Source organism: Ambystoma mexicanum, chromosome 2q (genome assembly GCF_040938575.1).
Source record: "Ambystoma mexicanum isolate Mex_15411 chromosome 2q, UKY_AmexF1_1, whole genome shotgun sequence".
Lineage (NCBI taxonomy): Eukaryota > Metazoa > Chordata > Amphibia > Caudata > Ambystomatidae > Ambystoma > Ambystoma mexicanum.
In genome coordinates this window covers 212,275,818-212,290,870 of record NC_090924.1, presented here as the reverse complement: position 1 = coordinate 212,290,870, position 15,053 = coordinate 212,275,818, and the positions used below count along the sequence as shown (strand labels likewise).

General features: G+C 40.5%; 1 protein-coding gene across 4 annotated transcripts in view; it reads left to right on the top strand.

Moving 5' to 3' along the window:
• Positions 1–15,053, top strand: part of COQ7 (coenzyme Q7, hydroxylase) — a 243,798-nt gene that overhangs the window by 69,748 nt on the left and 158,997 nt on the right. For all 4 annotated transcript variants that reach the window (XM_069647136.1, XM_069647138.1, XM_069647137.1 and 1 more), the window contains exon 2: positions 60–259. In XM_069647136.1, the coding sequence (XP_069503237.1) occupies positions 60–259 (200 nt within the window). The remainder of the gene's footprint in view (positions 1–59; positions 260–15,053) is intronic.

The following is a 15,053-nucleotide window of genomic DNA, read 5'->3' as shown; positions in this document are numbered from 1 at the left end:
GGGATGTGTACTAAAATGCATCTCCAACGACTGAGTCCATTGGATCTTTCTCTTTGCAGGTATTGTAGCAGGGGGGTATTCAGGAATATGGAGGACCCCCGTCAGATTTTTGAGCAATGGAATGTCTCTGGACAAAATGGACAAAACCGTCATAGATCGTGTAATTCGAGTGGATCATGCAGGTGAATATGGGGCAAACCGAATTTATGCAGGACAAATGGCTATCCTTGGCAGGACAAGTGTGGGACCAGTAATTCAGGTTGGTATGTGTAACATCCGGCATTTAACTGTTGGGTGCAATCCTTAATTTAGGTTGTTGAACTTCAGTCATTTAAATTAAATGCATGCATAGGTTTCATCCTTTCTCCTCAAAGGCACTGTTGCCTCTTGTACATATGTATGTTCTGAATGCATGTATGTATGTGCCTTATTTTATATACCACAAGCCTGGCTGTGAAACAATCGAGTGCTGTACAACAAACGGATACGATACTAAGGGGAAAAGACTATGACTACAATTCAAGGGTTGGAATAGTAAGGGTATCCTCGGAAACGAATGGAAAGAGGGGATACAAAGAGTTGCGGGGAAAGGCGGCCTATAGAAACCTTGTCTTGCTTTTGCATGTTGTTCCTTATTGAAAGAATGCCGGTTTGAACTTTTGAGCTTTTACATTCAGATTGGATTTAGTTATTGATAATGTGAATAATTTCTATATCCGAGAATGCACATAATTATATCATATGGGCTTTATGTGCCTTATGTTATGGATGTTCTCTGAACATTGACATGCACATGTGAAGCTAAAAAATTGGTTGTGTGCATGCCCAGGTCTACTGATTGTTGAAGGCCCATCTACCTGAATGTATCAAAGACATGCAGGTAGATAGGTAGCAGTGTGTGTCTGTAATTATATGGAATCATTCTTTACTACTCTAGCGTGCAGGAGCAGTCTTGGTTCTCATCATAAAAGTGAAAACGGCCTTTGTTTTATCTGCATATAAAGTGTGTGAATAGAAAGCCCACGTAGGCAACTTCAGGGGTCATTTTCTCCATACTTTAAGTAGCTGATGCCTTTACATATGTTTGGTACAGCATGCCTGTATAATCTTGACTAGAAGGTAAGGTTACATACAATTGCTAAACCATATTATTGGATTGAAGTCAAACGTAACTCCAATTTAAACAAAGATGTGCAGTACAGATTGAAGGGGTTACATACCAAGAAAATAACCAATATTAGTATGAATTTGATTATGGACTAGTGTTTAATTACTTTAAAAATCAATGACTGACAAAGATCAGGCTACAATGCATGAAAATCCGATCATCCTGATATTGGTTTTGTAATCAATAGTATCTGTTTCTTTGAGCAAGATGATGTGTTTCTCCTGAAAGCCTCATTAAGTACCTTACCGAAAAAGATTCCCTATTGGACTTGCCAAGTCATTTAACAATGTCTAGTGAAACTGAGTACCTTTTTCTAGAAAACACCAAACAGTAGACCATTAGAGGTTAACAAAGCAATTGTCAAACGTTATACCAACATTAATCTCTAAGATTTGTCTACATCTCCAATGGTAACTATGTTATCGCCATTTACCATCAATGGTTATGTCTACAATCAACTAAACAGGAGCATGGTCGGACATGGGTGGTTACCTGTCCCTTTTTAGCCATGTGGCGGTTGTAATAATTGATAACACGGACGTGCTCTTTGTTGTTAACTTCTTTATTACAGGAACAGGAAGTTGCATACATACACCGACATCTGCTGAAAGGAAAAGAGCTGTGGGAGATGCAGTCCTGCTCACGCTTCTGTCTCGCTGTCCCTCCCTTTTGTATCCACATTTGCACAGCAGCATTGCATGTAGGGAACATGCATTGTAATGCAGGAACTGACAACGCCACATTTAAAGTGAAAGAAGCCACATTACCACCTCATGCTGCTTTTAATATAATTCATGTTGGCTAAACCTCACCCGTGCAGATTTCTCCATCACTGTGCGGCCTGTATTGTATTGTATTGTGCTATTTGTATAAAGCGTGAACTAAGGCTCAAGAGCATATAGGCGCTAAAAGGGATGGGCCATCCTGAAAGGCACTTGCACTTTACAGAATATTTAAAAAAGAGATTTTCAGTGCTCTTCTCTACTTGGAGAAAATCTTCAGTATTACGCAGTGAAAGCGGAAGTTCTACCCGGTGGGAGCAAGCACCGAAAAAGAATGGCCACCCACACAGGCCTTTTGATAACGTGGAACTCAGTAACATTTGGGAAGAGGACCAAATGATGGTAAGAAGGATGGTAAGGTACCAACTTATATTTCAAATAGGTTGGCCCGTTGTTGTGAAGGGCCCAATGAGTGATACACAAGGTCTTAAACTGTATAGCTGGGTTGATGAAATGCTTTGCCTTCCTTCGGTTTGTTGAGGGAAATGTCATGTGCTGGGGGCTCTTCGTCTTGATCCTGTTGCGTGATGGTGTTATGCTGGACTTTTTTTTCCCTCCTGGTTTCTTAGTGTTTTTAGGTCCCTGTTTGTAGGTGCTTGGTTTATAGGGTACAGCTTCTTGCGAGCTGTGGCATTGCTATATGCTGTCTGGATACTGGTTTTCTTTGGGTGTACCTGGTTGTTTTTTGTGCACACCTTTTGGTATAAGGCAACTCTGCACCTATTACTCACTTTCCCACCTACTGTAACAATGATGTCATTGAATGCATGAATGATTTTGGTGGAGGTGCTGTACTTTGAAAAAGTGTGGTAGTCTGATTTTGACTTGCTCTCCAATGCTGATGCTTCTCTTCACTAATGCGTTTGTCTTGCTGAGTGGTTCCCTCTTTTACATTTGAGCATGTTGGACTTCCTGTTAATTAACCAATTTGTGTCTTGTTGTACTGTGGGAGTTGTGCTTTGCCCAGTCCAGGTTCAACTTGATGCGTGCCGTGCGTCCCCTCATTAGTTAAAATGGAGTAACTCCTGAGGTTGAATTTCTGGTCGGTCTGTGGGCAGACACATTAACAAGGGGGGGTCCTTGGAGTCCCTCTGCCAGACATTAGTCCTGGTTACGAGAGACTTATCCAGAGTCTCAGAGTCTTTAGCTCACTATCTTTCACAGAGAAGAAATATCCCAAACATATCAGTCTTTGTCCTGCCCAGGGGCAGTCCAGCACCAAAATGCTAGGCAATTCTCCTCTGAACAAGAGTACCAACAGCATCCCCAGACACGTGTTTCGGTCTGGTTGGACCTCATCAGACCGCACACATTGGACTGCTTCGTAAAAGTCTGCATTGTGTGCTTTGGCTTGTTGCATGGTCTCCTTGATTAGTCTGTTCGGCCTATCGACTTGTCTATTTCCATGGCAATCTGGCGATGCTTCATTCCGTTCCTCTGGAGAAACTCCACCATGTCCTATTTTGTGGTGGAAAGGCTCTCACTTCACTCTGAGATTCACTCAAATAGGAAATGTATACATTAAACGGGAATGAAGCCAGAGCACAGCCCTGCTTTAGGCCTCAGTGAGTTGTGACTTTATCTGATAGGACACCAGTAGATGTAAGCCTTATCTGAATTGGTGTTGCTGAATACAAGGCTTGACTAGCGTCTAACAAATCAGGTGGGCACTGCCACTTTCTTAATTTTGCCCACAATTTATATCTGTTGACGCTTGTTCTAAATCCATTTGGTGCCATATGTACACAACTGCCAGTTCTTAAGGCTTCTTGTTTAAGGATTCCAAGAATGAAGATATTTACAAACACTGTCTTCCGGGCATCTGATCTTCCAGATTTAGAGGCCCATCTTGTTAAATCACGTAATAGAAAAGAGGAAAAACGTTTTCCCATCGAGTCAAGAAGGGCAATCAGCCGATAGTTCTTGGGATCAGCTCGATCTCCCTTCTTGTACATGGGAACTAGAATTGCCTCTTGCCCGGTGGATGGAATTTGTTTCATTGTCAGGATCAGGCTGAAAATTAAGATTATTAGTTGGCTCCAGTCCTCAGGATGTTGTTTGAGTAACTGGTTAGAAATGCCATCAGGACCAGCGGCTCTATGCACTGAGCGCTTATTTTTGCTTCCAGATCTGCTCCATCTACCGTGATGTCCCATGGAGAAGAACTTAGCCTGTCATCCATGATCATTGGATTACCAGGCTCTGCGTGTTGGCAATGTTGGTTATGTCACGAAGACAGCGGTGGTTGGAGTTGCACATTGATGCAAAATAGCCTGAGTGGCTGCATTCCATGTAATACTTGCAAGTGGCTCGGCATGTTCTGTCATTGGCTAGATAGTTTCAACTGCTGCACCAGAAGCGCACTCTTTTTCCCTTCACATAGGATTGGTAGAATATCTGCATTGATTTTCATTTGTGGGTTTGCTGTTTTGTTTGGTACTGCATTGGCGCACCGCACAGAAACCTCTTCTTTGACTTGTGTGTGTTTGGCCATCTATTTTTCAGTGGATGCAATGGTGGAAGGTCTTTGCAGTAGTGATGGCTTGCTTAAGGGTAGCGTCTTTACTCATCCATTTGCGTCTTGCCTTTTTTAGACCTAGCAATGCACCATGAGTTGATCTCTTACAAGCTGTCTTGCCATATTCCTATCCTAAAAGCACTTGCCGGTTCTTTCATGGCAGTGAAAAACTCCTCAATGAATTGTGAAGTGGATTTCAGCCTCCTATAATTTATTTATTTGTGTATGGTTTGTTTAAACCTTTACAAAAAGAGATCACATATAAAACAAAGAAAAACGCAATAAATATTACATAAACAATCGTTTTAAAACTATGGTAATACATTATCATTTGATTTTCCTAAAACAGACCTAATATCATAATTTTATGAATTTATGAATTTAACATTTCATAGTATAACATGTCATGAAAGTGCACAAAAATTCTTTAAAAAGTCAATGATTCTTAATTTCAGGACCGTTGAGTTGTTATGTCGAATCTGGAATCATAACAACTCAGTATCTACACAATGTAAGTAATTTATAAATTGCTCAAAATATCGTATTCGTTCTTTCAGGAGTGCGGGACAAAACAAAATAAGGTGCTTCAAGGTTTCTTCCACCCCTTCTTTTTTACAGTATTTACACCAACGCCATTCATCCTTCAGCATATTCCATCTTTTTAAGACAAAGTTAGTTTTAAGCACATCAAAGCGGATTCTCATATAAGTATTTCTAAAATTTCTTGACGGGTATTTTTCCAAGTAATACTCCAACCGGGGTTTAAATTTCCAGCATGAATAGGCTTGATTCACAGTTTTAGATTGCGCTACTGCGTCCAGAGTCTGTTGCCAATCATTACATTTCAAGATGTTTTTTATTTTCAGAGGATTATTAGCGAGCAGTTCAAGAGATATACCTGCATCCCCCAGGATTTCTTCAATTTCTTCTTTCAAATTTGTACAAAACACATTTGTTGTATCTTTCCCTGCTAGCGTATAGAGTGAATTTATATTGCTCAGTGAACATTTCCTCCATAATAGTATTTTCTTCCACACAATAATAGATTTCAACGACTGTAAGCCAAATTCGTATCTGATTAGTTCAATCGATATACACTTGGGAATAAAGTATAGCACACCTTTCCAAATTACACTTTCTAATTTTTTCATCAGGTCAGTTTTTTTCAGGTCATAGAATTCTAGACCATATACTAGTTTAGGAATACCAGACATGGTGTAAAACTGTTTTAGCGGTGTAGCTGTAAATCTCCCAAATTTCGCGTCAAATTTACGCATCTGTCTTAAAATCATGTCACCTTTAGTTCTTAACTGTCTTTTCACAATTGCCATGGAACCGTTGCCTGTAAAATGGTATCCCAAGTATTTAAAAGACTTTTGACAAGTAATTTTTTTCCCTTGACAATACCAATATAAACGTGAAAGATTTTTTACAACACTTACCTAGACACATAATCATTGTTTTATCCGCATTAATTTTTAACCGAATGCTAGCGATAAACAGTACAAAAGCATTTGAGTCTCTGCAAACCGACCTTAGTGCAGTCGAGAAGTAAAAAATCATCAGCATAACCTAGCCATTCTATAGTGATACCACCTAATTTGGGTGCTATCAAACCTTTCCCTTTCATTTCATAACCTGCTCTGCAAACATAAAGGTTAAATAAAGTGGCAGCCTGTTTACATCCCTGTCTCAGCCCATTTGGAATTACCTGTTCAGAAGATAACCTCCCTTTTGAATTTAGTCTGATTTTAATTTTAGTGTTATAGAGTATAGCTCTATAATCATTTCAAGGAGATGTGCAGGAATCGCTTAATCTCTTAACATTTCCCATAGCGTGTGTCGGTCCACCAGGTCGAACGCTTTAGAGAGGTCCATTGCCGCCACAAAAATTGTGGCACCTTGTGTTTTGAGAGCTTTAGATTGCAGACTTTTCAATACCAAACCACCACAATCTGTGCCCAATTTCTTTCTGAAACCGATTTGTTTAATATCAAGGATTTTACATCTGCTAATCCAATCGTCCAATTCTTTTAATTTAAGAGACGTAAAAATCTTAGTCAGGGTCGGATATTGCTATAGGCCTATAACTTTCCGGAGCAGACCTCAGGCCTTTTTTATATATAGGAATCACTATGGCGAGTTTCCAGGAGTCTGGTATTAATTTGTTGGTAATTATGTCAATAAACAGTATATGTAAAATTTCTCCCCACAGGTGAATATCAGTTTTCATTATCAAACTTGATAAGTTATTTGGCCCCGGGGCTCCCGATTTTTTAGCTTTCCCAATCAACTTCGATATATTGTGAGGCGAGATATCCAAATGCCATTTATTTATTTATTTTTTTTTTAATTTAGTTTGAGTTGGCTAATTAGATTAACCTTTCAAACAGAATTACTTTTATACAAAACACATACAGTAAAAACAAGGTATGCCAATTCAATACAATAAAAGGCAAGGTATATCAATTCAACAGTTAAAACATCATACAATATCACGTGTGATTAGCAGGATTATTCATATAAATCGGAATAAAGAAGGCAATCAATTACTCACTTGGGCAAATTGGGCATAGATGCTTATTTAAGAATTGAATAGTGGCTATTCTTACTGTGATCTTTGGAGTCGCAAATAGCTCATTCCATAATTCATCATTTGAGCGTCTTGTATAGTGATGTCTTGTCAATTTATCAATAATATCTTTTCTCTGCATTTTTAAAGCTGTGCATTCTATTAACAGATGTTTCAAGCTTTCCTTGGTTAGTTTATCATTACAAAAACGACAGAATGAATCATCCGGCTTAATGATGCCCCTTCTTACCAAAATTTGTTTGGTCGGCCATAGATTCAGGCGAAACCGCAGTATTTGGTTTCTGAGTTTGTGAGAAGGGCATTTTAGTAAGTAATCTGCGGTTTGGCGGAATTTTTTGTGCCCAAACAGAGCTTTATCAAAATCTTTTAATTTTAGACAATCTTGTTGGGTTATATGCCAATCAAGTTGGTATGATTTAATTTTGGCTTTGGAGGGATTAATTAGCAGAGTGTCTAGTGAGATATTTGCTTCTGTCAAATCAGACATAACTGCCGCTCTCCATCTTGATGGAAATAAATGTACTGAGCGTAGAAGATAGTCTGCCAGAATCTTGAGTATGCCGTTACTCGCCAGGCCCAATACACATTTTCTGAATAAACAGCATCTCTTCCATGAAGCATGTATATTTATTGATAGAATTCCCAACTCAAAGCGGAGCAATGCTGTTGGACTAGATTTTGGGAGATTCAAGACTTTCTTCCAGAATTTTGCCTCGAATTTGTTCCAATAGCATGCCTCCAACGGTAGCCAGGCCTCACATCCATAGGTAATAATGGGAAGTACCTTTTGCTGATAAAAGATAAGAATATGCTTACATGAGAACTTACCATACTTGTATTGCAATATTCTGGCTTGTGATATTAATGTGGTCAATTTACCATTTAGACTGTCTCTTTGGGGCTTATTTGTGGGAGAGTTGCTGAATAAAACGCCCAGGTATTTGTATTCATTCACCACATCCCATTTAACCGTTTCCTTTTCTTGTATAGTGTTGGTGTTCAGTATATTTTCATCACAAGATACCTCATATAAAGCTACAAAGTGCCTTTACCACATATCTTCGCTGATTTGCGCAAACGGGATCCCTTTTTGCGCAATCAAAGTGTCATTTAGCAATAACCAGAAATTGGAAGTATTTTTACTTTTAAATATCGCCAACATTTTTTCGCCATCCATTTGATCTCTATACACTTTACTAGCAATTTGACAATTCTTGTATGCTTGTTTCAATTTTTTAATTTGAATACTTTTCTTTGCTATTGGGTCGGACCCATTTTTTAGCTTACGAATTTCTTGTCTCAACTTTTTTTTTTTTAGATAAGGTTTGATTGTCAAACACATGTGTGTCTTTTTCTTAGAGTTGCTTATTTTGTTTATACATGATTTTCGTGTAATTGTATTTATATAGTGAGTAAACCCATTAGTTGACAGATTTATTATTTTCTCTTCATTCGACATGTGTCCCAGTCTTTATACAATGCGGAAGTGAATTTTTTTGTTTTATTGTAAGACCATCGAATCCTCGTACCTTTGCTATTGGTAAGTATTTCTTCATCATAGACTGAATATTTATTTAAATTTTCAGTGTGTGGAATTTCAATTGCAAGTAAGTTATGGTCACTTGTAGGCATTTCTACCACAGTTAGCTGTGACATAACGCATTCAAAACCTTGAGTTACAAAAAGGTAATCTACTATTGAGCCAAAACCCCTCGCGTGCCATGTCTGTTTGTCGTTGTATATTTTGGTTAAACCCATAATTTTTATAAAGTTCAACCAAATCGCACCTCTTCGTTTACTGCTAGGTAACATGGATCTTGATTTATTGTCTGCCGCGTCTATATCCCATAACAACTCCTCAATCTCCACCTTGTTGAGATTGCAATCAGCATTTAGGTCCCCAGCAAGTAACACAAAATTATTCGACATAGTTTCCCTCCATACATCAATTTTGTTTATAAGAGTGTTAATTTCTTTCAGCAATTGAATTTCAGTGTATTTAAGAGGGTTCCAGTAAATATTAATAGTACATACATTCATACGAGTATTTCCTAATCTGATGTTACACGTAACAGCAAGGAAGATTTCTAGATCTGCCCATACATCTACATTCACCGGATCCAAAGTGAATTTACACGCAGTAAGTAGGCCACCCATAGGTCTTCCTTTTATCACCTTTTACCGCGTGTATCTGCCAAGTGTAATAGTTCTCCCAGGACAGTTGTGTGGTTGCCCAAGATTCTTGAAAGAACGCAACATCAAAGTTACTCAAAAAAATCAGTTACTTCTGTGTTATGTAACAGCTGTGAATGACCTCTTGAATTCCAGGATGCTATCGAGGCTTTACCATTGTCGCTAAAGTGGCTTCGCCAAAGTCTTTAGGGATTCAATTGCATTTTTTTAAGGCAAGGGTCAAGCCTCTTAGTTCCACCTTGTCGGAGCGAACATCAACCATTTCCGATGTTTTATTTATTTCTGGGTTGGAATAAGCGTTTCTCCCCTGAGTCGAATTATTAAAACCTTGCTTACGGTCAGGACAGTTATATTGATATATGTCAAAGCCTTTGCATTGCAAAGTTTCAGCTTCTTTCAGCAACTGCATTCTGACTAACGCTGATGGAATTACCAATCAAACGTAGTCAAATCTTTTTCTATGAATGAAGTCTACCAAAACAATTTCAGCAGGGGATATCATCTCCAGTGTCGGGATCATAGCAAATAAGGACATGATATAGGGGCGGTTCAAGGTTAACATTCTACCCTCAGGAAATAATGTAGTGAGTATGAGGCTTGGTAAGTCAGCCCTAGCTGGGTTTTTTAAATCTAGTACTTCTTTGTTGTCTTTGTAATTTTCATACCACTTTTGTGTCTTTCTCACTTCTAAGTAAGGTTTAGTATCTTCAACTGGATTTTTATTAGTTTTGTTCTTCAAGAATTTTTCTTACTATCTTATTAATATCTTGTTGATTAAGAGTCTTTTCAGCCTCAATTTCACCTTTGCCATTAGCACATTCGATCTTCGATTCTAGATTGTCGTTGATATCTTCTAATAGTGCGTTCAGGATTTCACTATCAGAAATTCGCATTTCATTTTGCATCAAGGTATTGTCCTCGCTAGTTCTGTCATTGCTAGTGGTTTGTTTCGGGCTAATATTTTCTTGTATATTTTTTTGCTGTTGCATACGTCCAGAATTAGCCGAAATAATTGGGCCAGACGGTTTAATCTTGAGACTTAGATTCGAGTTTGAGACTTGTTTGACTTTTTTGTCTTCTAAAATCGTGATTGGACCTACAGCAGAGCCTCCCAGAGAATCATCAGTCTCAGTTGTCATGTTTTTAGATTTCGACATTGCAATTGGTTTTGTGGCATTGGCTTTAAACATTTCAAAGATGTCGGTTATGCCAGATTTTAATGAGGACAACTGTGAAGCGATATCTAAGGATTCCTTTTTTCTTTTCATCGTTTCAGAGATGGTTTTTTCAGAGGCGTAGTATTTTTCCTGCTGCCCATACTGGGTAGCATTAAACTCATCACCCCTTACATTTGTGGCCTCTTCCATATCTGTTTGTTTTTTTGTGTGTTCCGTCTTGTCCAGACTGGTTAGATCTTGCCGTTCCGTTTCTATCATATTTTTAAAGTTCACATCTCTTAGGAATTTACGCGATGTCTTGGCAAAAAGCTTGTTTTTGTTTTGCATCTGTAGTAGCTTTTATTTTTTCTTTTTTCGATATATTAGGTTTTTCTCCTAGTTTTTCACCGTTTGACGGTAAGCCATGTTCCTGGGTCTGGGCCGATGTCTTGGTCCCTGGTGAGTTTATTTCGATTGGATTACCTTGTGTCTGCGAGTCTTCTATGACAATTGCTATGGGAATAGATATTTTTTCTGAATTCCTAGGATTCTCCTGTTTTTTTATCATTTGATGGTATCAATGCGGGTTTTACTACAGGTTTGGCTAGGATTTCATTAAGCTTAGCCGGTACCTGCTGTACTGATATGTTAATTTGTAGTAGTAGATCCGTTTGTCTTTTTAATTCACTCAAGATTAGGCGATTGAAAATCCCCATCAAAGTGCAGATATATGTATTATCTGTTTTATCCAAAAATAGCTCATTATTAGAGTCTCTTCCATTGGAGATTTCTGAGACAGAGGTATCATTCGGTTGAAAGGTGTCCAATTCAGCTGTTCTGAATACATTAGGGGTGTCGTCGTACTGTTGTTCAATTGTATCTACTTCCCTTTGTGTATTGGCTAACTCGTTCCACAAACCTTTCAAAGCCTCTTTTTGAGAAAGGTCAGTTAGTTCTTCAGCAAATAGGGATTGCGAGTTAACATTCAATTGTAGCTCTTCAATTCCCTTATCTTTGCTTGCTTTCAGATTATTTGAACAGTTAATCGCACATTCTATTAATACCTCTTCCTCATCAGATTGTTGCGGAGGGAGCGGTAAGGCAGCAGCTCTCGCTACACTGGCTCTGCGCGTGGATACTGCTGCAAAGAAGTCAGCCCGTGGGTCTTTCATGACAGTTGGGAGTTTAGATCTTTTGTTTTTCATAATTACAATTCCCTTTTTTGTCAAAAGAAGTCGACTTTTAATACCCATAATCTGTAGTTCCCTCTTTATTACCTGTGCTAGCTTCGATCTATGTTCCTTGAAAAGATGTTCAGCTAGCTATCGTAGTGTAGCTAACTGTTAACAGTGAACAATAAACAGTCCTTTGTCGTCCTTCGAGGTGCGCGCGCAGGTGCGCTGCACCTTGGGTAGTTAGAGTGTGGGTGGGGTTAAAGGGGGGGTGTCACACAACACCAGACCAATGGGAGCTGCCTAGAAAGAAGGAAAAGACCCTTTTGAAGTAGTTATAGAAACACAGGCAGTTTGTAAACAGGCAGTCCATTACATGTCCATTAACTAACACACTCTATGCAGGCAGTCTCTAGCCAACTTTCATCAGTCACCTCCAGGCAGCTTCCTGTGTTGCACGATGAGACGACGTCCTTCTATTATTCGTGGAAGCTGCACGCTGAGTTCTAAGCGGCGCTGGCGTATTCACACGAACGGCAATTCACTCCAACGGCAATTCCCCACGGTAAACAGTCCTTTGTCCTCCTTCGAGGTGCGCCATATATTTCTCCTGGGATGAGCCCCGCTTTCACGGTCATTTATCTTCCTGGGCGAAACAAAGATCTAAGCCGGAGAGACACCTCTGCTTACACCCACTGCGAAAAAGCTACAATCATCGGGGAAGAACCACAGCACTTGCAGATGAGATCCATGATGAGGAAGGAGGACGCATAACCACACACTTTTTTCTTTCCTCCCCTTCTTTCTCGCTTTCACCTTTAATTCTGCATTTATTTATTCCCCTTTTCTGTGTCTTTCTTTTCATCTTCCCTTGCGATATCCTCTTTCTGCATTATGGCTGATTAGCACGAGCACCATTAATGCCTTGGGGTGAAAGAATCTGCCCGCAGAGGTCGTTAGTGCCTCCTATAAAATGCTTGATATTCCAGAGCAATGATGGGCTTCTTGCCAAATCTGCTTTCCAAATGTGCCTTTGTTTCAGGAGCACATCTGCGATCACAGCATTATCCAGCTTTTTGCCTGGCTCAGCAAGTGCAAAGATCTCTAAAGCAGATTTCCATTCAATACGAATTCCATGATCTCTACATCCTCCAAGTACGAATAAAATTGTACTTGCCATTGAGCCCATTTGATACGGGGCTCCCTAGACAGTAGCAGAAGTGCTGACAGAGTAGTCGCGCATTACATGTTCCTCGCAGTGGCTTTAGTGGTATGACAAAATGAGCTAGGGCTCATCAAGGGGGTGTGGCCTAACAGCGGGAGTCGCCTGTCGGCTCGTTAGGCCACACCCCCTTGATGAGCCCCTTATGGGCTACAGGAAGCAGTCCTTTGTAGAGATCGGCGCCCTCTCCCCGAGAGAGGGTACTGATCTCTACATGTATTACCTAAAGAGCTGCCTGGCCGCAGACAGCAGCCACATGTTTTCAGCCTTATTGGTTGCACTACCCCTTGCCAGACATTTGATGAGGGGCAGCAGCACCATTAAGGCTGAAAAGGTGAGGCTGCAGGAAACCAAGGGTTTTTTTCCTAAAGCCTGAAGCTTCCGCGAATGAGTGGGAGCTTCAGGCTTTAGGAAACAAAGTCTTCAGCTTTCAGCGGCCGCACCTTTTCTTCTATGATAGTGGCACCGGCTTATCAGCATCTCTTGATTAAAGGGATGCCTCGCAGGTGCCGGCACCACCATTATGGATTAAAGACATTTTGTTCTGCAGCCTGAAGCTCTCCCACATGAGTGGGAGCTTCAGGCTTTAGAAAAAAAGTCTTGTTCTCTAGCGGCCCGGGCTGCCAGGGGACATTAGTGAGCCCTGGCAGGAACCGTACTTCTGAGCCTGCCGGGCCTCGGCCCAGACCAGCCCTGGCCCACTTAAAGCCCTGGTTGCTGGGGACAAAGCAGAAACGCCTCACTGGAAACGCAGCCCTGTCACATCCGGGAATGGCTGTTCATAACATGGGTGAGGTGCTGCTGGAGCAGCCATCAAGAGGGTTACTGTGTACAACTTTACTTAACTCGTTGCCCCAGTGGGGGTTGTAAGTAATTAAAGCACTGCACATAATGTATCAGTGTTCTAAGTTGGGTGAGAAATCGATGGGGGGGGGGCTGCAACAAAGGGGTGTGGCCTAAATTATGGGCATGGCTTGAAAAGTTGTGGGGTTACTTTTTATTGTCCCATGTTGGGGATTCACCTGAGCCCTGCCGGTAACGAGACAGTTTTGAATTGCAGTGTGCTGTTTCATTGGTGCTGAATTCATTTTGTTTCATTCAATAGGCTCTGTCAAGCAGTCAATTGAATAAAACCAGTGGAATCCAGCACCTACAAAATAGCACAGTCAAATGTAACACCGGCTTGTCCTCGACAGGGCTTGGGTTAGAATCCCCAGCATGGTACAATAAAAAGAAAATGCTTTTTAGTTTTTTTATTGACCTGTGCTAAGAATTCCAACCCGAGCCCTGCCGCTGACAAACCAGTGTTGCAGTGCACTGTGCTATTTCATAGCTGCACAATTTGTTGTTTCATACAATAGACTGCTTGACACATAAAGCCTGTTATGGGCTTTGTGTCAAGCAGTCTATGAATGAAACAAACAAAATGCACCACCTAAGTAATAGCACCGTGCAATGTTTGACAGGCTAGTCACTGACAGTGCGCCGGGTTGAATGGTTGGCGGGGCTGTCTGCAGTAGTGTGAGCCCCTGCTCGATTGAGGTTTTTAGAGGTTTTTAGAGACTGCCCGGCTAGTCCCGCCCCACTTAGAGCTCGAATTATGTGTTGATAACTTAGAGTAGCGAGTAGCTCTGTATTAAAACCGACAACCGGTTATGGCAAAATCACTGTACGAGCTGCAGTCATGCTCGCACGACTCGCTGTGTTCTTCCCCTGTGCGTCCACATCTGTGCGCAGGTGTCCGTACGGGGAACTTGTGCGGCGAGGCAGCCGCAGGGACAGTACAGTGTTCAGGGTATGATATTATACGTTATTCCAGTAGTTCTGGTTATACCTTTATTTGTAATTAAGTAAATTTTTCAAAATGGCTTATGACCATCGTGGTAGAATGAGTAATCTTCAACTGCAGGATTAAGACTTTGTCACATGCCTGACAGACCCAAAGGAGACAAACCTCAGTTAATTTGTGAACATGTTATAAACCATACAACAGTTCTATCCTAAAATGCAGAGATTTTAAAAGTATAAACAGTTATGCCCTGTATATAATCTTAATTGCGTACCCTAACTACTGTAGTCTATATTAAGTGCACAGTTTCTGATAAACTACATAGAGAATAAAGTGCAATGTGTAATTCTTGTTTTCTATTTTCATTGGTAGTACATTTTAGTCTCTGGACATTGTATGGGAGCGAGAGGTCCTTGGGCCCCCTCTCGTCGTACGCGCCTCAGTACAGGGCTTGGACCA